A 20932-nucleotide genomic window follows, 5' to 3' on the forward strand; every position below is an offset into this window, starting at 1 on the left:
CTTCAACGGCTTCTTCAGGCATTGAAAAACGTCGATCTCCCATTATATTTTTGATGTTCGGGAACAAAAAGAAGTAATGAGCTGCCAAATGATGGCTGTAAGGCGAATGGCCCTTTATTTTGACCCTTTGAGTGCTAAAAAACTGTTTTGTGTGAGCCAGTACGTGACAGCTCGCAATGTCTTGGTGAGGGATGATTCATTTTCGGCGGTTGGTTTTCCTTAATTCTCCGAAAACTTCTAGCAAACAAATGACTGTATACCACTCAGAATTGACTCTTTTCCGAACACTCCCGAAACAGGCCACCATTTCGTTTGAGGTGATTCTTCCGCGACCTATTTTTGTTGGATTGAGCTCGTTTTGGAAAACCCATACTATAGATTGCTGTTTTGTGTCCGCTTATATGCAAGGATCCAAAATTCGTCACCTGTTACAATACGTGCTTTGAACCACCGTGGTTGGATTTTCTTCAACATTTTTTTACACCATACAAAACGAGTCTTTTTGTTGTATCCAAAGAGTAAAAAAAATTTATTACGACCAAATGTTCATGAAATATTGCATGTGTTCTCGTCCCACTAATGCCCAAGTGTGCCTCTATTTTGCGATATTTCACATGACGATCTTGCGTTATCAATTGACGCACTGCATCGATTGCTTGTGCCGTATAAACCGTTTTTGGAGGGCTTCCCGAAATTCATCCCGCAAGTATTGACGGCCACGTTGGAACTCGTTGTTGCATGGTGCTTCAATGCCGGAAGTTGCAGTAAGTTTAACAAAGCATTCCTGTCTCGATAATCCACCTCCAACATTGTAATAAATCATTGCACGAAAATTTTTACGAGCTAGTATATGTATAGGCAACTCTCGTCAGTGAAATTATCGCCATTATTGGAACTCGCAAACTCCATTTTTCTATTTTTAACAATTACATGATATAGTCAAGGTGTATGTATGTATATAGAAATAGTTATAGGTTAGCTATGACCAAAAAATTTGAAAAATATTGACTTCTACTATGTTTTCTACATATTTCCAGCGCAAAACTCTCCTCCTCGCCCAGCGGTATTATAAAATTGGAAATATCAAATATTCAACCAATTGACTCTGGTGCATACAAAGTAGTCATCTCGAACCCACTTGGCGAAGTTTCGTCTTTATGTGCAGTTGCTGTAAATCGTAAGTAAACCAGTAGGTATTTATTAATAGTAGAGGAAATTTATATTAATGGTAATCGCAGCTGGAGCACAACAGCCGTCCTTCGTCAAACCACTAGGAGATGTTAAAGTTTCTGTTGGCGAACCTTTAAAATTAGAAGCGCAAGTAGTTGGCTTCCCTGCACCGGAAATAAAGTGGCTGAAAAATGGAATTGCTCTACGTCCAAGCAATAGCATCAATTTCATAAACAACCCGAATGGACTCATTGGTTTGAGGTGAGTTAATAAATTCAGATAAAATCAAATTTATAATTACCGATAATTAAACATTTTCTATACTGAACATTTTTAAATTTTATTATTATTAAAATTCCTGCATTTTTCCATTAAAGCATTGATGAAGTGCAGCCTCAAGATGCTGGGTTATATAAATGTTTGATAGTAAACAAAGAAGGCGAAATGGAAGGAAGCTCTATGGTAACTGTAGTTCCGAAGGAGAAAGAACCGGAGTTTATAACAGAGATACATGACACCAATTGCATTGAAGGATTCCCTGTAAAAATGCAAATAAAAGTAGCTGCCAATCCCCCACCAAGTGTTAAATGGTTCCATAATGGCCAAGAAATTCTTCCTGCCAAGGGTCAATACACCTTTATAGAAAATCCTGATGATACTTGCAGCATGGTTATTGAAGAAGCCACATTGAAAGATTCTGGTTTATATGAAGTAGTTGCCTCAAATGTAAAAGGTGCGGCCTCTTCTAAAGCAAGATTGCATGTCGCTTTGAAAACAGATGAATCAATGCCAGAAGAACCTCCTCAATTTGTATCGTCTCTAAGGGATGTAAATGCAAATGAAGGAGATGAGATGAATATATCTGCAGCATTTGTGGGCAATCCCATACCAGAAGTTATTTGGTCAAAAGACGGAAGCCCTCTCTCCAATGGTGACCGCTTCTTAATTGCTTGTGATGGCAAACACGTTAGTCTAAATATAAATCCCGTTGAAGCGAGTGACTCGGGCATATATAATTGCCTCTTAGCTAATCCTTTGGGCGAAGATTCCTCAGCTTGCGAGGCTAACGTAAGAAAAGTTTACAAAAAACCTCTATTTACTCAAAAGATATGCGATCAACAGCAATTAATTGGCACTGATGCAAAAATAGCCGTCACCGTTTCTGGTGTACCATATCCAGAGCTATCATGGTACTTCCAAGATAAACCAATTACAGCTGACGATAAATATCATATAGTTAACGACGGTGATAACCATGCATTAATAATAAGAAATTGCCAAATGAACGATCACGGTGTTTACAAATGCGTCGCCAAAAACAGGGAAGGCTCTGATGTTACACAAGGCCGGATGGATATAGTGAATGAACTGTAAGTAACTACATAGTAAATACATAGCATAGAAATCCACTAACTAAGAGCTCCTTCAATTGATTGCTCTATATTACTAAATATTAAGGGGATATTGAAATTTTTGTCAGAACTGCTTAAAAAGCTGACCAATTTGATAGCCAGTCATTTCATTTCCATAATACTGCTCGTGAATCATTCAGGTTTCATTCGAAGTAAGTGTATTGGAAGCAGGGGGTTAAGAGGGAGTGCTTCCACGATATACCGTTTGTGCTTGCCTCAATTTCAGGCCACAAAATACTTGGGCGTTATGACAACAGACTCCGAGAATTTTTGAAAAACGTGAACTAATTTTTTGTAATATAACTCGGAGATAGGTTAGGTTAGGTCAGGTTAAAATGGGTACCCAAAGAGTGGGTACAATTTGACGAAGGAATCGAATTCAACCTTTCTGATACCGTAGTGAAGGAAGTAAGGCGGAGGAAGACCCATCGGACAAAAGGAGAGAAAGAAGGGTGTGGGGGTGTAATGAGATTAGGTTTAGTGTATGTGGATTATGAACTATGACTACCGTGTGTTAACCGCTTTATGATGTTGCTGAAGTTCATCAAATTTTTAATATCAAGGCCTGCTATATCCGCAGGCGTTGCAAAGAAGTAAGAGCCAAGATGCTTAAATTTTAGCCCCGTCAGAGCAGGGCAGCTAAGGAGAAGGTGGTGAGATGATTCCACCTCATCCTCCATACAGCTAACGCAAAAAGGAATCGACGTAATTCCAAGTCTCACAGCATGAATACTTCGCGGATAGTGTTCTGCGAGAAGAAGAACCCTCGAACGCCTCCGATCTACAAGTTGGTGTATTTGCCCAGCGCTCGCTGAGTTAGCGTGAAACCCATTTTTCCAGGAGCAGACCGCAGGTGGTCAAGGGGACCCCAATCTTCTCCTTTCGCGGGTAAATCACCTCACAGGTCCCTTATCTGGCCAGCTCATCCGCCACAGTTTTCCAGCATTGTCGCTATGACCAGGAACCCAGATGTGCATTATGTCATTATGAATGCAATCGAAGTGAAGCCAGGTATTCCCTAACCAGTTTCGAAGTAGCCAATCAACTGCTTCTACATCTGCTTGGAAAACACTGCAGTGGTTCGGTAACCTGAATTTGAGTCTAATGTGGAGCTCCAGCGCAAAGCCCATTAAACGTTTCGATATTGTCCTAAAGTGTTCCGTCAATTGCGGACGAGCTTCTCCTCCTATTTGTGGTGTACAACTTCACAGTTTTGGCAGAAATACACTTGCTATTGCCTACCGGGTGGTAACCACTGTTAGAAAAAGTCGTTTCTATTATTTGGTCCCTGTCGAAATGCCGCATTCGTCTACCGTGGCCGAAAATGTTTTATCATTTTGATAATTAATTTTCCCAGCATAAACAGAGTTCATCAGATTTTTATTTCATTTTTATATGTATTACTACATAAGTATATAAGTTTATTTGTATTTGTTGTAGGAAAAAACACGTTCGCTCTGAGCCTCCAGCATTCCTAAAGAAAATTGGTGATTGTGAAATTTATCCTGGAATGACCGCAAAATTTACAGCATGCGCTACAGGAAGTCCGGAACCTGAAGCAGAATGGTTTAAGAATGACCAAAAACTCTTCCCAAGTGAAAAAATAACTATGGATCACGAACCCAATGGATTACTGCGGCTTACTATAAAAGATGCTGATGACACTGACGTTGGCCGCTACTCCTGCCATATATTCAATCCGTATGGAGATGATACATGCCATGCACATCTACTATATGATGGTAAGCACCCGTGCATATATTTATTTTGAAAGGATACATACATTTTGTACATTATTACATTTTGCTGTTATAGAAATTGACGACCACAGCCGAAAACCTCTTGCAGAGCAATATAAGGATTTGAACAAGTACAAAAGGACAGGCGCTCCTACTCCACTTACAGATAGACCTATTATATCGCGTATGACTGACAATACTTTGAGGTTGAGCTGGAAACCATCGCTGTTAGCATCACCACGTTATCCTGTAACATACCTGGTAATTCAATAATTTTGTATTCTATTATTAAATTTTAAGATAACTCCCCTTCTGCCTAATCGACAAAATAATTGTTTGTTTTTGATACCGAGTCATGAAAGGCAACAGTTTGTTAAGCACTGAGGTCTAAACCGTTCAGATACAGAAAAATTTATAAGCTTTAAGTGGTTACTGTTATGTAGAGAATTCCATCGAAAATGTTTTAAGGTTACAAATGCCAAACTCTTTTGAATCGATTCTATCATAGTTTATCCGCGCAGTATTCCTAATATTACAAAAAGCACTCAAATGCAAAGCACTAAATTTTTTCTTATTAGTTAAGAAAGCTACCTGAACGGCTCTTCGTGAAAAATAAATAATTGTAATATACATATCCTAAGGTTGAATGGCACACAATTTGTGATTGTAAATTCCAAAGGCCTTTTCAAATCCTTTAAAGACTTTTCATCTAAAGATATTCATGAAGGATAGTCAAGTTCAAAAAGAGAACGAGATTTCGAATGAGCAATGCGTAGCATAATTTTCAAATTCTTAACTGAAGTTTATGTGCTTCAATAAGTTTTGCAGCTCGATAAGAAAAACACAATTTTATGCTTTGAAATAAAGTCTATTTAGGATAGTTTTCCTGAACATCACCACACTTGTTCCAACGAGATTCCGATTTATAAATTCCATTTCTGAAGTGAGAATCTGGAAGGGCTGCAAAATACGCTTCTACAGCTGTTATGACCGCATCATTTGATGAAAAGCGCTTTCCACGCATGCCTTTTTTTAGGTCTGTAAACAGATGGATGTCGCTAGGGGTCAAATCTAGTAAATACGGTGGATGCTCCAACAATTCGACCTTTTGTGAAACGTACATTAAGCCGATGAAAAATAAATCTCTTTCAGTCACTCGACTATTTTCCAATACGATACCCTGTATATTTTCTAGAATTTCTGGTGTTGTTGCCGATTTTGGAGGTCCTTGACGTGGATAGTCTTCAAAGCTTTTACGACCACATTTAAATTCAGCAACCCATCTTTCTACTATACTAATTGATGGCGAAAAGACCTTATATACTTTCAACACTCGTTCATGAATTTCTTTTGCTTATAAATCTTCCAAAAATAAAAATCCAATCTCTGCGCGATACTTGATTTTACCCATTTTAGAAAGTACTGTGACACGTTGATACTAAATGGCCTGTAAACAAAGAATGAATTGACAAATGAAATGAAACTTTACACTTCAAAAAAATTTAGGCTAAAAGCACTCGAACCGGAAAACTTATTAAGCAACCTAATATATCAGTGGGATATTTTCTCTATATTTCATTTGAAATATGAACTTTAAATTCAAATAAATTAGTAGGATTTATCTGGCCTTACAAAAGCCCAATAGTCTACTGTACATGACATACTATACTTCGCTTTTATGAAAGACTTGAGAACATGTGCACTATAAAGAAGTATGCAAATAAAATTCTCAAAGGTCAACGCAATTTTTGAGCGACTCCAAACTTTCACTTTGCTTTACTAAATTTTGATTAGCTATAAAATTGCATACCTTAACGTTTTCTAAAGATTTTGATTAACAATTTGAAAATTTTAATAAAATAGTGGTCATTAGGTCAGTGTGAAAGTTTGTAGTTCTGAATTCTCTGTAAACAAAAATATTGATAATTTGAAAAATTTTGATTGTTAATTTTTTATATTTCCGCTTCTTTTTTTAACTTCACTACTCATACCGTTTACACACTTTCATGTGTGTATGTATGTATACGCTTTCAGGTAGAGATGATGGATTTGCCAGACGGAGATTGGCGCACTGTTCACACAGGAGTTCGAAACTGCGCATGCGATATTAGGGGACTTGAACCTTTCCGTGATTACCGATTCCGTGTACGAGTTAAAAATAAATATGGTGTTAGTGATCCCAGCCCATATGTGCAAACATACAGGTAATTAAATAATATAAAATACAATAAAAAGTAATTCAAATATAGGAAAGTAATAGAACGAACTAAAAAGAAATGAGAATTAAATAATATGTTTCTAACAAACAATAAAATGTCACGAAAACAGCAAAATATTAACATCATATATGACTAATTTGTTAATACTATTCCTTGTAAGTTTTTATCATAATAAGATATGTACATTTTATACTGGACTAATGGAAGGTCGCTCAAGATTGATGGCGCCCACTTACTGGGACACACTGAGTTGACTGATTTAAGTTCAGTTTCTTTCCTAACCAGCACACCAGCGATGAAATTTCCAGGGACCCAGACAACTTCATGGTGCTCCATCTCATTTCACATGTCACAGTCATTTACTACTTTGTAGGAAATATTATTGCTGTAAAGATTTAAAGGCAGCTTGACTTAGAAAGTAATCGGTTGTGCTTTCCCGGGCAAGTCCCTGACGCACAACGCAGCTACTTTTACAACTATCACCTACTGGTTCCACTTGAAAGTCACTGCAGTGCTCTAGTAGCCGTAGGCTTGTTCAGTTGCAGCACTTCTGAGAGAATGCCGCTGCCTACCCTATTGTTGATGCTTGAACCATACTGACCTTGGATCTAGGTTTAGTGATAATACAATTTTTTTTCCACTAACACTAAATGTTTAGTGTTTTAACTACCACTGACTGGTTTTATGAATTAATGCATCACACCCAGTCCTGTTGTGCAACCGTATATTCCCATTCCCGATATTAAACACGTCGAAGTAATAAATTAATATTATTTAAAAATTTGATATTTGTTTTTAGGCAAAAAATAATACCAGAACAAAAGAAAACTTACACATACTTGGCACCTGGTGTTGACTTTAGACCGGAAACATCTCCTTACTTCCCTAAAGACTTTGATATCGAGCGACCACCCCACGATGGACTTGCGCAAGCTCCACAGTAAGCGTCATTTTATTATTAGTTGATTATTATGGCCTACATATATTTATACATGGACACAGATTTTTACGACGAGAAAGTGACTCAATTTATGGAGTGAAAGGTCATAACGTCGAGTTAATGTGGTTTGTGTATGGATATCCAAAACCAAAGATGACATACTATTTTGATGACACACTCATAGAACCGGGCGGAAGATTTGATTATAGTTACACACGGAATGGTCAGGCAACACTCTTCGTAAACAAGTAAGTTTGAATTCTTATATATATTTCATGAAAATCAAATGGAATTTTTATTCAAAAATGTATAGCTACCCGACTAGAATTACAGTGGAGCATGCCGAAGAATCAGTTAGGCCCGAATTAGGCAGGCCTTACTGAGGCACGCCTCACTATTACCTTACCAGACCCACGCTAGGCAAGGCAAAGATTGGCATGCCAAAACAATACCAAATTTGGTTGTGGTCACGAAAATCTGTGGCAGTGTCTCACTTAGGCATAAATTGGAATCCCTAACTGATTTGTAAAAGGGCATCCGGAGTATTACCGAAGTTCGGTTTTTCGAACCTGCGTCTAATGAGGCAGATGTGTGGCGATACCTTTCGGGACTTGGGCCTAGTTTGGCTGCCTTATTTGCGCTATAGGTTGCGCTATGGGTATTGTAACACTATTCAGCAGTCGGCTGTGGGAATTGTTAAAAATTAGTTTTTCTGAATGTCTTCGTTGTATATGGAGAAGTGATTTTTTAAGTTTTCTCAGTCTTGTCTCCTAGTTGACGCATATGCAGATCGAATGATAATTTAATTAGAAGAATGAATGCCAAACTTATAAACGGTTACATAATACCGGTCTTTCTACCCTTTGACAAGAATATCACTCGCGAAGAACTCCAAGACATTGGAACATTCAATCCAATATTATTTATCGAAGTAGTTCCTTCACCGCCTAACGATTTGTAAGTTGGGAAGAAATTTATCGGTACTGCTAGATTGACTGGCGTTACTCGACCTTCCACAGTTTGGCCAACCTCTTTAATTGCCGTTACTGTGGCTTCCGAATCCGAAATTTCTGCTGAAAATTAGGCGTTGAGTCCGTTTCCCGTCCACATTTTTAGAGGACTCCTCGCAAATATTGTCTCCCGATAGAACTTTCCTTAATCTAACAGTCTCAATTGAACTTTCTGTACCACATCAGAAGGTTTGTTACGAGCTTCTAACAGCCCTCTTACATATTTTTGTATATATTGAGCAGAGTTCTATATTCCTCCAAACACTCCAGAGAATGATGACGATTCATGATGACTTGTGAAAAATTACTGAACAAAAATAGCAACAAAGTTTTCCATTCTCAGCTGTCAAACCATGGTTATCTATACCAATAGTTTTCATGCAGCTAAAAAAACACCCGATACATATACTTATATATTTAATTTGCGAGAAAATTCAGAAGATTTGGATGTAGCACAATTCGGCTGCCGAATACCCATTGATTACGTCAGCTGAAGTTAATCTTGCAATTTTGCTGCGGATGGCCAAATGCAGCTTTATGTCACCTCCGAATAGCAAATGATTTGTTCAGTTTGTTTTTTTCATAATAGGAGTACGTTCGGAAGATTGCTGTTGCTGCCGAGGGGAGACCGCTACAGGAAAAACCTTTTTATTTGATATTTCATGTCCACAATAAGCTTTGAGTTGGACAATGGTTGTTTAACAATGTTTTTTTAAATCCACTTCAAAGGGCTTTTTATTTTCACTTTACTGCAATGTATGTATATTGCCTTCGGCATAGCCGAAGCAAGCAGCCTCTCTACTTTCTGTTAAATTCAAGTATTAAAAAAGAACAAAAACATTTTTATTTCGATCATTGTAAAGGATGCTTGAACGCGATGTTGGATGGTACGAAGCCGTAGCATCGAATGAGCATGGCGAAGCTCGACAACGAGTCAAGTTGAAGATTGCAGATTTCCCACGATTCTTGAAGCGACCAGATGAAACCTTTATTATGATGAGAAAGAACGGACGCTTAGAAGCGCACATAGTTGGCGAACCTACACCAGAAATCCGATGGCATAAAGACTGGCAACCGTTAGCTGATAGCTCCCGTATTAGGGTATATTACCATGAAGATATGAAAATCTGCATTGTTACCTTTATTTATTTTTCTTTTAAAAATCCTAGACCAATTTCTACGAACCTAATATTTATGTACTCTCAATTAATGATGCAATTATTAAAGATGCAGGACTATATTCAGTCAGTGCGCGTAATGTGGCTGGGTGCGTAAGCACTTCGGTTATGGTTCATATAGAAGAAGATGAGGACGCGTACATATATAAAACATATGGAAGACATCCATACATTCGTGCAAAACAAAACCGTTATAACGATAAATATGATATCGGTGATGAACTGGGTCGTGGAACACAAGGTATCACATATCATGCTGTTGAACGAGCAACTGGTGATAACTACGCTGCGAAAATCATGTACGGCAGACACGAGTTACGACCATTCATGCTTAATGAGCTAGACATAATGAATTCCCTCAATCATAAAAACTTGATTCGCCTACATGATGCGTATGATCTCGACAAAAATGTTTCCCTGGTTATGGAGTTGGCAGCTGGTGGAGAACTTGTTAAAGATAATTTACTTTTGAAAAATTACTACACTGAACGAGACATCTCATACTATATAAGGCAGTTGTTATGGGGATTAGATCACATGCATGATCACAGTATAGGTCATATGGGACTAACGGTAAGAAACAGTTCTATTTACAATTATAGTATTAATATGCTAAAATTATCATAACAAACTGCTTATATTTCAACTTTATCTTAGTTTATAGACAAACTAAATATAAATACTTTTTTCTTCAAAAGACACTAACAATATCATATATGTACGTATGTATGTATGCACGAGATACTAGGCACTTTATAAACCATTTCCGTGCTGTAGACTCGCCTATGACACCTTCTCCAAACACGTCGCAAATGTTCCGGGCTGCTTTCGGCAGCTTTTTGACCTCGATGAAGAGCAAAGAAGATCAGGAGTCGAAAATGTTGATTTTTGCTTTTTGGCCAAAAAGTCGCGCACAAGCAACGATGTGTGAGCAGGGGCGTTATCGTGATGCAAGAGCCAATTTTTGTTCTTACACAAATCCGGGCGTGTCTGGCGGATTGCTTTGTGCAAATTGCGCATAACTTCCAGGTACTATAATATTCCTTATTGACCGTTTTACCCTGTGGCAAGGTTCGGTCTTGGTTCGTGCGGCAGCTTCCACTGAGATGATTGAGCTTTGGTTTCCACGTCATAACCATAAACAAACAAATTTGGGTCGTCACGACAGAGTTCAACATCTCATTAGCAATGTTCATGCGATCCTGCTTTTGGTCGAAATTGAGCAGTTTTGGTACGAATTTTGCGCCGACCTGTCTCATGCCCAAATCATTGAAAAAATCGAATGGCACGAACCAAACGTTATTACTAGGTTCACAGCAACTTCAATAACGGTGATTTGACGAATGGCCAATACCATTTTCTTCACTTCATCAATTTTTTCGTCAGTTGTTGAAGTTCTCGGACATCCGGCCGGACATCTTCTCGGCCTTCTGAGAACATTTTGTACCACCGATAAACTTTGCTTTGGTCCAAAGTAGCTTCCCCGTATGACACAGTCAACATTCGAAATGCATCCGCGCACTTCATTTCGTTTTTCACACAAAATTTAATACTGGTTCTTTGATCCATCTTTTTTAATAGGTAAAAATCGAAGACGAGCCGAAACACGTGCAAACAAAACAGCTGTCAAAAATTAACTGAACATTCAAAATGGCCGAAACTGCGAAAATTCTAAATTCGCGAAACTTTTTGAACACACCTCGTATTCACACACTCGTCCAATTAGCGGCAGCGGAGTGTCATTGGCTGACTTTTTTTTCATATATTACCAACACAATCTCACATCTCAAGTGACGTAGGCCCTTCAGCTGATTCCGTCAAATTCACTCAAAGCTGAATAACGGTGTCTTCAAGTACACACCTTTAAAAATCTTTTCACCATGATACGGGTGGATACCGAAAATTTAGTGATTGTGACTACATTGTATTATATTCAATAAAGGAAAAAAGTTTTCGATTTTTGATAGTGAAGTGTAAGCTTTAACCACCCAGCTCTTTTTTACCCGGTCGTTTTTACACAATTTCGAATTAACACGCTTCACCAATAAATTATTTATTTCCAACGTCTACAATAAAACCGTAACAAAACTAATATTACACAAAATGGTTTGTAAGAATGTCATTATTTTGAAAACTATTTTCAGATAAAAGATTTGCTGATATCTGTTGTAGGGAGTCGGGATTTGAAAATCTCAGATTTTGGTCTCTCGCGTAAGATAAACACTCACGCTCTCACAACCTTAGATTTCGGAATGCCTGAGTATGTTTCACCTGAAGTAGTTAATAAAGAAGGTGTTGGATTTGCTCACGATATGTGGGGAGTGGGAATAATAACATACGTACTACTTAGTGGACGGAATCCTTTCAGAGGATGTGATGACTACGAAACACTATCAAATATTCGTGAAGGACGTTGGGGATTTAATGATTCTATTTGGTCACATATATCCGACGACGGAAGAGACTTTATTTCGCGATTATTGTCGTATAGAGCAGAAGACCGCATGGATGTGAAAACAGCTTTAAAACATCCTTGGTTCTTTATGTTGGATAGACAACCCACTGATGATGAATATCAAATCACAACAGATCACCTAAGGAGCTATTATGATCAATTTAGGGATTGGAGTGGAAACGCCGCATGTAAACATTACTTCCGACGTAGGCGACTCAGTGGTTGCTATACTCATCCATCTAGAATGGTATATCCTCCAGGACATTCATATACTCCTGAGGCCACACCGGAACCATTACCAGAACCGAAGAAACGTTTCACGAAAAGAGAAGACGCAATGTCCAAATACTTGCATCCTGATTATGAATTGGGTCTAATTCAGTCTGAAAGTCAGTAAGTATTTTATTTATATATCTTTTAGCTGAAAATGTATGTGTATGTTGAGGTGCTTGCATATATGAAAACAGTTTTTATTTTGCAATCTTACCCACTGTCTTGACTATCATTCAATGAACGACCACTTTTGTGTTGTGACAGCTTCTCATTGATTGGCGCGATAACCGCTTACGCCGAGTGGTCGAGTTTAACAAAGCGCGCCAGTCGTTTCTTTCTCGAGCTAACCGGCGCCAGTTGTACACACCAAGTAAAGTCAAGTCTTCTTCTTTGGCAGCTATATTTTCAATTATACGAACCCTTTATAGTGGCAACATTATAAAATTAAACCAGAAAGCCGGTCGTTGTTTTTTGTTCGAAAATGAAATGAGTGCTCTATTATAGGCTTTTTTTATTGAAAGTTCCATGGGAAAAATATGTATATCTGCGATAAGTGCTCCGCATACCATAAAACTGACAGTTCGCATCCGATAGCTCATCGCAAATGGCGACTGAAAATATTTTCCTTAAACCGTCAATAACTTAGGTCGACATGGTTTTTTTTTTTGTTATGCGACTGGTTAGCGCCGTATTTTTGTGCAAAGAACACTCTGTGGCCTAAAAGTGTTCATCACAGCATAGTTTTGAGAAGATTTGGAGTTAAAACCCATAAAAACGGCATGTCACAACCTCGACGCGCTAGAGACTTAACCTTAACTTGTTCTAAAAAAGCCGCATTATTATCTTTTATAGCTACCAATATGGACCAGATACATATTTGCTACAACTTCGAGATGTAAGCTTCCCAGTGAGATTGCGTGAATACATGAAAGTCGCCCATAGAAGGTCACCATCCTTTGCCCTAAATGACAACGTGGATTGGTCTGTAAGTATTTTTTTTACATTTACTCTTTATTAAAATCTGGCATTTTAATGCAGGATGTTTGTTCAATTGTCACAGCATTATTCTTTTGTTTGAAACTATTTTGTTTTCTCACAGAGGTAACTTTACTTTTCTCACCTCACGTGTTCGTTTATTTTGTTTCATACAAAATTTATAAAAATTTGACAAGCTTTCAGCAAAATTTCAAATATTTTTTAACAGAAATTAAAAAAATTGGCCACCAGCGTATTTTCTCCCTAAAAACAAAAAACCAACCTCTCAGCTCAAAATTTAGATTGGCAAATGTAAATTCTTTCGAAAGGAAGTCGCATTCTTAGACTTCATTATTTCACCTAATAACATAAAAACGAACCCATAAAAAGTTTAATAAATCAAAGAATTCCCATGCCCAAATACCTTCAGATCTTTTAAATTTCCGGCTATTACCGCCCCTTCCTCAGGGATTACGTTAAGGTAGCAAAACCCCTGACCTCGCTCTTAAAAGTGAGTATGGACGAATTTCATAAAACTCATCCAATAAGAAACAAAACACTTTTGACAGCGCAGCATTAGAGCCTTCAACAGCACCAAAGCACCCATTAATGTGCTCTCTTAAACATTCCCCAACATCAACGTATCAATTCAAAATACTGTCTCTGAAATTTCACAGACGCATTGTGGAGAACCAGATTACGATAATACTAAACTCATTAACCACCTGAAAAGATATTTTAACCCATCCGTTAGAAGTTGCATAAAGAATCTATAAAGAAGAAAGTTCGAGAAATTTTCCAATTTATTTTATAAACTACAAATCATTTAATTAACTTCGCCTTTTTGTTTAGTAATGATTTTAGTTTTATAAATATGACTAATATTTGGTTTATTGCAGTTACCTATCATTCGAGAGCGTCGTCGTTTTACAGACATTATGGATGAAGAGATAGATGACGAACGTGTTCGTAGTCGCATAAATATGTACAGTTCAAATGATTCGTTCAGTATTCGCAGACTTCGCACAGAATTAGGTCCACGACTCGACGAATACACTGAAGCGGAAGCTCTAATTGAAAGTCAAAGAGAAGGATGCCTTCCATTCTTCAGGGAAAAACCACAGACTCTTGCAATTGTTGAATATCAACCTGCACACATTCATTGCTTTGCAGTTGGTGATCCAAAACCAAATATTCAATGGTTTAAAAACGATATGGTTCTGATTGAATCGAATAGAATTAAAATTGTTACTGACGAAGACGGGAGATCAATTCTGCGTTTCGATCCCGCTGTACATACTGACATAGGAATATATAAAGCTGTTGCTAGAAACTCACTGGGACAAACTGTGGCAAGGTGCCGTTTGGTTGTTGCTACCTTACCAGATGCGCCTGATTCGCCAGAAGTATCTGGTGTTAGTGGTAAAGACATTCTTCTTAGGTGGAAACAACCAAGAGATGATGGCCATTCGACAGTTTTGTGCTACAGTTTACAATATAAAGAATTCAACTCGGACATATGGACCACTATTGCGGATAATATTGATCACGAGTTTTATCTTGTACATGACCTTCAGCCCAACACCAAATACCAATTTAGACTGGCTTCGCGAAATCGTATTGGTTGGAGTGAAATGGGAATCCCATTGACAGCCGAAACAACATCTGTAAATTCACCTAAAATACAAATATCAAAGGCAATGGAACATTTACAAAAACTAACAGAAAGCGGTCAAGAAATCGTGCCAGAAGAAGAGCGCGTCCATACTGACTACCATTGTGAATGTGAACCACCAAATTGGATAACTGACTCCAACGTAAATGAAAAATATAGTTTCATCTCAGAAATACATAGAGGAGAATTCAGCACAATAGTAAAAGGAGTTCAAAAATCTACAAATGCAATTATTGTAGCTAAAATTTTTGATTTAAATGAAAATACCGAACCACTCGTATTAGAAGAATTTGAAAATTTCAGGACCTTAAGGCACGAACGGATTGCAGCATTATTTGCAGCATATAAGCCATTGAACGTTCCATTAGCAATTTTTGTGATGGAAAAACTACAAGGCGCTGATATACTGACGTACTTCAGTAGTCGCCACCAATACACCGAACAAATGGTGGCCACCGTAATAACTCAACTCTTAGATGCACTTCAATATCTACATTGGAGAAGTTATTGCCATCTCAACATTCAACCCGACAATATTGTTATGGCTTCTGTACGCTCAGTACAAATCAAGTTAGTTGACTTCGGATCAGCTAAGCGGGTTAATAAACTAGGAACAAAAGTTGCTGCAAGTTGCATGCTTGACTTCCAATCTCCCGAGATGGTTAACGAAGAACCCATATTTCCTCAAAGTGACATCTGGTCCGTTGGTGTATTGACATATCTTTTGCTTTCTGGAAAAAGTCCATTCCGTGGAGTTGATGAATACGATACAAAGCAGAATATATCGTTTGCCAGGTACCGATTTGAAAATCTTTATAGCGAAGTCACTCCTGAAGCGACCCGATTCATCATGTATTTGTTTAAACGTCATCCAACGTAAGTACCTTATAATGGTTTCAAAAATAATAGGCAATAATCAGTTTCTGTTTAAGTTATTAGTTCCTGTTATTATTTATTAATTTTTAAATTTTCAAATTGCTTTCTAAGATTTATAAAGTGTTCAAAAGGAGCATCTCAATAAGTACTTAAAAGCTAAAATCTTTAAATGGAAACAATTGACAGAAATTACAAAAATAAAATAATAAATAAATATACTCTGTCCGTAAAGTACCGAGCCAAATATAAGGGCCTCCTTGTTTGCTCACGTTGTGTCCTCTGTAATCGGCTGTTACGCATTAAGACAGTAGAATATAGAGAAACTTACCTTAGTCTTAACCTAATCACTTAGGAAAATATTGAATATTGTTTCTAATGTTTTATTTTATTTCTTGAAGAAAACGACCATACTCTGAGGATTGCTTGGAACACAGGTGGCTCATGTCTTCTGACTACATGATTAAAAAACGAGAAAGAGCTATTTTCCTTGGCAACAGACTTAAGGTATGTGTACCAAAATATCAAGTAATGCCCTATGTTGAAGCTAAAAACCATTTTAAAATTATTTACAGGAGTTCGCTGACATGTATAAAGATATGAAAGAAAGTCGTGCACAGTCGACCCAAGCTATTACCCAGTCTTTAAATGGAGGACCTACCGCGACCCAATTATTGCGTTCAAATAGCATTCAAGAGGAACTTTATGCCACATTCTAACAGTTTTCAGCGCGCAGCTTACATCACAACATCCCTTAACTACTTACTTTATAGAAACTTGACGCATGTTTACATTCAATGTATAGGGTGCGTGCGAGTACGGCTAAATTACTACCTAAATTATATTCTACATAACTGGAAGGTGACGGTAATACAGTGAATAGGTATAATAAGACTATTTATCAACAAAAATTGAACTGTCAAATATATATGAGCGAGTGGTGCAATGAAAACAATGAATGTTAAATTTGAAGTTAAATTTTTTTATTATAATGGGACCTGTAAATTAAAATATATTTCGAATTATTTTCGCAGAATATCCTTCTGTACATAAATGTCCCGGTGGAGTGAATTCAGAAGGTGGCGATATCCGCGAACCGTTATCCTGCCCTGCTATCTGTGAATTTGGCAGAATTAGCTGATTTACTGACTTAATAATTGAATTTTTGTACTGTTTTTTTTTTGTTGTATTGTTTTTAATTTCTATTGTTGTTCAACGCTTAAACGCCGTTACGTCACAGAAATACTCTCCCGGATATCGCAGCCTTGCAATCTATCATTATTGATGCAAAGACACTTTCGAGAATTCGTGGATAATGTCAAAATTATTATAACTTTTGATTTGTTTTGTTTTTCTAACAAAAAAGTTAATATAGAATTTAAAACTTACTCATAGAAACTTCACTGTAAGTTCAACTTCAAATTTTTGGTTCAACATCCTCCTCTAGTTTGCTCAACGTCCTTCTCTTTTAGTTAATTGTTTACTATATTATTAAATCCAAAAGTCATCATTAGTTTTATTAATTTATTACAACAATTGAATTCAAACTCCGAAGCGAACAACGATGCGTCAGAATAAACTCACACAGTTCCCTCGACCGTTTTCCTAAATTGCAGTATTGACAATTTCCAGTGGAATTTCAATTAGGTACTCGAACTACAATTTAGGTTAACTCGCACACAGCCACATCACGTTTGTACCGCTATATAAAAAATAAACTTTCGTCACATCTATAAATTTTTTTATTTGGGTTTCTATCACATTTTTCGCACATTTCTACATTTTTTACGTTAAACGATTTTACTATTTTTCTCAAGCAATTTAAACTCAATTCAACCTCGAACTTAGCCAACTTTGACAATGTTTGTGAGAAAAAATTAAGTAACGAATGGTGATTGTTAATTTTTTTAGCAAAGAAAAAGAAATTTTCGTTGGTTCAGTGAAGGTTGGTCGTTGGTTTAGTCAAACGACAAATATGTAGGAGCAACACTTTGGTAGGTATATCCAATTTAGCTTAATCCTCAAAGAGATAGGCGCAACAACGACGTGCAAATTCATGTTAATTTGACGCTAAGGATTTGGGATACATCAGTTATATATGCGGCGTAGGGCCTGTTGCCATGTATAAGATCGAACTTGCACAAGTAGTACTTGAATACGAGGCTGTAGATTGTCAATTAGAGAGACATTCCAATCAGGTATTAAGCGATGACGTGGGTAATCTGCACGGAATTGCATGTCACGGACGCCTCTCTTTCAACAAGTGATTGGATAGTCGTTTTAACTCCTAGAATAGCAATGCTGTACTTTTTACTTTCGGAATGAGTTCGTCATGAACGTCTACCGCGAAAACGGACGTTGGGACCTCCGAATAAAAGCCAAAACTCGCCGTAGAGCAACGTATCCTTCTCAGCAAAATATATATTTGAGACGCCGATACACAACGTCAGAGAGGACTAAGTAGACGTTACATTTGTAGCGGGGAAAGTTGAATAAATACATACATATATTATTTTTACTTAATTGCAATGAAGGCTATACCAACCAACCTCCATTTATATGACGTATGGCGCTCAGACCCCTCCCACTCACGCTTATTGTGAAATCTTTGATATTTGCAATAAAAAAAGATAACATACCTAATTAGCGAAAGTCTATTTGAGATAATTGGGAGCTAGCTCCTCGTGGCCTTTGGTATCAAATTGACGGCGATAATGATCCGGACTACATTTGCGCTGACCAAAAAGTAATATTTTCGATGGTGTCGTTACTAGACTTCGTCGTTTCAGCTATAGGCCTCGGTATTAAGATCTTTCCTGAAGGAAGCTTCCAGCGCTACGTTGTCAACGATTTTTATATACAGCGGCCGCCGTAGCTGAATGGTTCATGCGTGACCACTATTCAAGTAGGTTCGAATCTCCGTACATGAAGCAATAAAATGATAGAAACAGTTTTTTCTAATAACGGTCGCACCTCGGCAGACAATGGTGAACCTACGAGTGTATTCCTGCCATGAAAAATCTCCCCATAAAAAACCATTTGCCGTTCGAAGTCGGCTGTAGGTCCCTCCATTTGTGGAAGAAAATCAATACGCACGCCACAAATAGAAGCAAGAGCTCGGCCAAACACTTAACAGAAGTGTACAGGCTAATTATTTAATTTTTTTAATGGCCCATCTCGCACATTTTGTAAGTACAACTTTCCCCTCAATATATTAGATTTGATACGACTGTAAATGAAATATCAGAACGCAAAATCAATCGGGACGACTGCTGTATTCTTATTACGTAAATATAGAGAATGTTTATTAAATGAGAAGCTGATGTCCCGGCCCATCTTTCTAGAAAGGAGGAAAAGACCTTGCACCACAGAAAATTTCCCAAACATCTTTACAGCAAGTTACCATCAAGGGAGGGAAAATAACAAGTTAGAGTTTATATAAAATGTTTACTAATATATATTAAAACCTATCGTACAGGTCACTTTATTGGATTACTTTGTTTATATACATATATGATTTTCAATATCCAACAACTTTATCCCACAACTTGGTAATCTTATGTATTATTTGAAAACGGTATTTTTTTAGCAATAATTGACAATCATAATGTTTATTTATTTACTTATAAAACGGGGTTAAGGATAAATCTTCCTCATTAACTCAAGCACAAGTAAAAGTAAAGTAATAGCTTCGAAGGGTTGGGGGAGCTTCAAGATATAGAAGTTGCAAATCAAGAATGATAGGACACCATCGTAAAGCACACCTTGCTTTGGCTGTGTTCTCGAAAAATTACACACGATTGCCGACAGCACAAATAGTTCGCGGACCCCCTCTAAGTCCCGGCGAAAGGATCGCCTGTTGGATATCATCTAGTAGTGTGGAGTGGCTGACTGACCTTCCCCAGGTCCAACGCTACTAGGGGCGGTTTTTGTTATTTCCCTTTGTATTTATGGTGCTAAGTGCTATGGTTTCAATAGTAGAACCACTCTCCCAGCTTTATAATTGTCTAGAATTATGGGAGTTGTCAAGGACAGGTTGAGGACCTTTGTGAGATATCCTACTCCCAATGAACTTAGTTTTTCCAAAATATGTTGATTCCATGGGAACAGTGGTTCTCGAAGCTACACCTCATCGCTGGAGAAAGCAAGTAGCGCACTGTTGTTTGGCAGAGTGCAGCCGTCTGGTGGAACGACGATTGGACCTATCGATCGGAGGATGCAAAATTAATTGTCGGCGAAATAAGTCCGCGTAACTCTTCGGGTCTGACGGAGTACAACCCCCAAAGGGAATGACAGGGACCTCACGGTGGACAAGAACTTACTCCCACCAGAGGTGAAGTTGCAAGTCTTCAGTTTCTCTGCCCATTTGGCCTGCTTATGCTGGCCCATTTGCTGAATCTCCTAACTGAAATCCCTTATTCGCGGATCCCCGAGATAGGTCTGGCGTAGGTGGTTACGCTCATCTGCTAGAACGGCTACTGCTAGACTGGCAAAAGCCGGTCCGATTAACTTTGTTAAAGTTAATGTAGAAACGATGGTGCGCGGAAGTAAAGTCAGCAGGTTTTTCAATCTGACGTAAAGGATAGCATAGGCCGCTAGGTTAAGGTTAAGGACGAACCACTGCAGTTACCCACTATCCTGGTGTAGGCGTTTACGTTTACTGTGCTGAATGTCGAGCCGTCTGTCTGCTCTGCCACAAGCTGTATCCTACTATCGCTTGGATGCCACACCAATTTCAGAGTGATATACAGGACAGCAGGTAACATTTGAATATTTCGAGCTCGTCATCGGCTGACCAGACAACTATTCCTTGATATTCTAAGGTGTCCTCTCTGGCGGTCAGAGGGACTACCATGAACTTTTGTTTCTTGGACCGCAGCTATTAAAATACCGTGTATCTTGTCGATCTTACTAGAGGTAATTGTAATGACCTGATGGCGGTAGTCGACCGCGTCACACTGGCGATCGAGAGTGCAAAGCTCTACACCAGGGCCAACATAGTCACGCAGCCAA

General features: G+C 38.0%; 1 protein-coding gene across 4 annotated transcripts in view; it reads left to right on the top strand.

Annotated features, from left to right (window-relative positions):
* The window catches only part of LOC128866313 (obscurin), a 91061-nt gene extending 73405 nt beyond the window's left edge, over positions 1-17656 (top strand). For all 4 annotated transcript variants that reach the window (XM_054106934.1, XM_054106937.1, XM_054106936.1 and 1 more), the window contains 15 exons: positions 1038-1177; positions 1239-1431; positions 1548-2540; positions 4023-4324; positions 4398-4582; positions 6356-6525; positions 7340-7480; positions 7543-7728; positions 9354-9591; positions 9660-10241; positions 11813-12516; positions 13249-13381; positions 14271-15922; positions 16321-16426; positions 16495-17656. In XM_054106934.1, coding sequence (XP_053962909.1) covers positions 1038-1177; positions 1239-1431; positions 1548-2540; positions 4023-4324; positions 4398-4582; positions 6356-6525; positions 7340-7480; positions 7543-7728; positions 9354-9591; positions 9660-10241; positions 11813-12516; positions 13249-13381; positions 14271-15922; positions 16321-16426; positions 16495-16638 — 5869 coding nt within the window. In that variant the 3' untranslated portion in view covers positions 16639-17656. The remainder of the gene's footprint in view (positions 1-1037; positions 1178-1238; positions 1432-1547; positions 2541-4022; positions 4325-4397; positions 4583-6355; positions 6526-7339; positions 7481-7542; positions 7729-9353; positions 9592-9659; positions 10242-11812; positions 12517-13248; positions 13382-14270; positions 15923-16320; positions 16427-16494) is intronic.
* The last annotated feature ends 3276 nt before the right edge of the window (positions 17657-20932 follow it).

Source organism: Anastrepha ludens, chromosome 6 (assembly GCF_028408465.1).
Source record: "Anastrepha ludens isolate Willacy chromosome 6, idAnaLude1.1, whole genome shotgun sequence".
NCBI classification, from domain to species: Eukaryota; Metazoa; Arthropoda; class Insecta; order Diptera; family Tephritidae; genus Anastrepha; species Anastrepha ludens.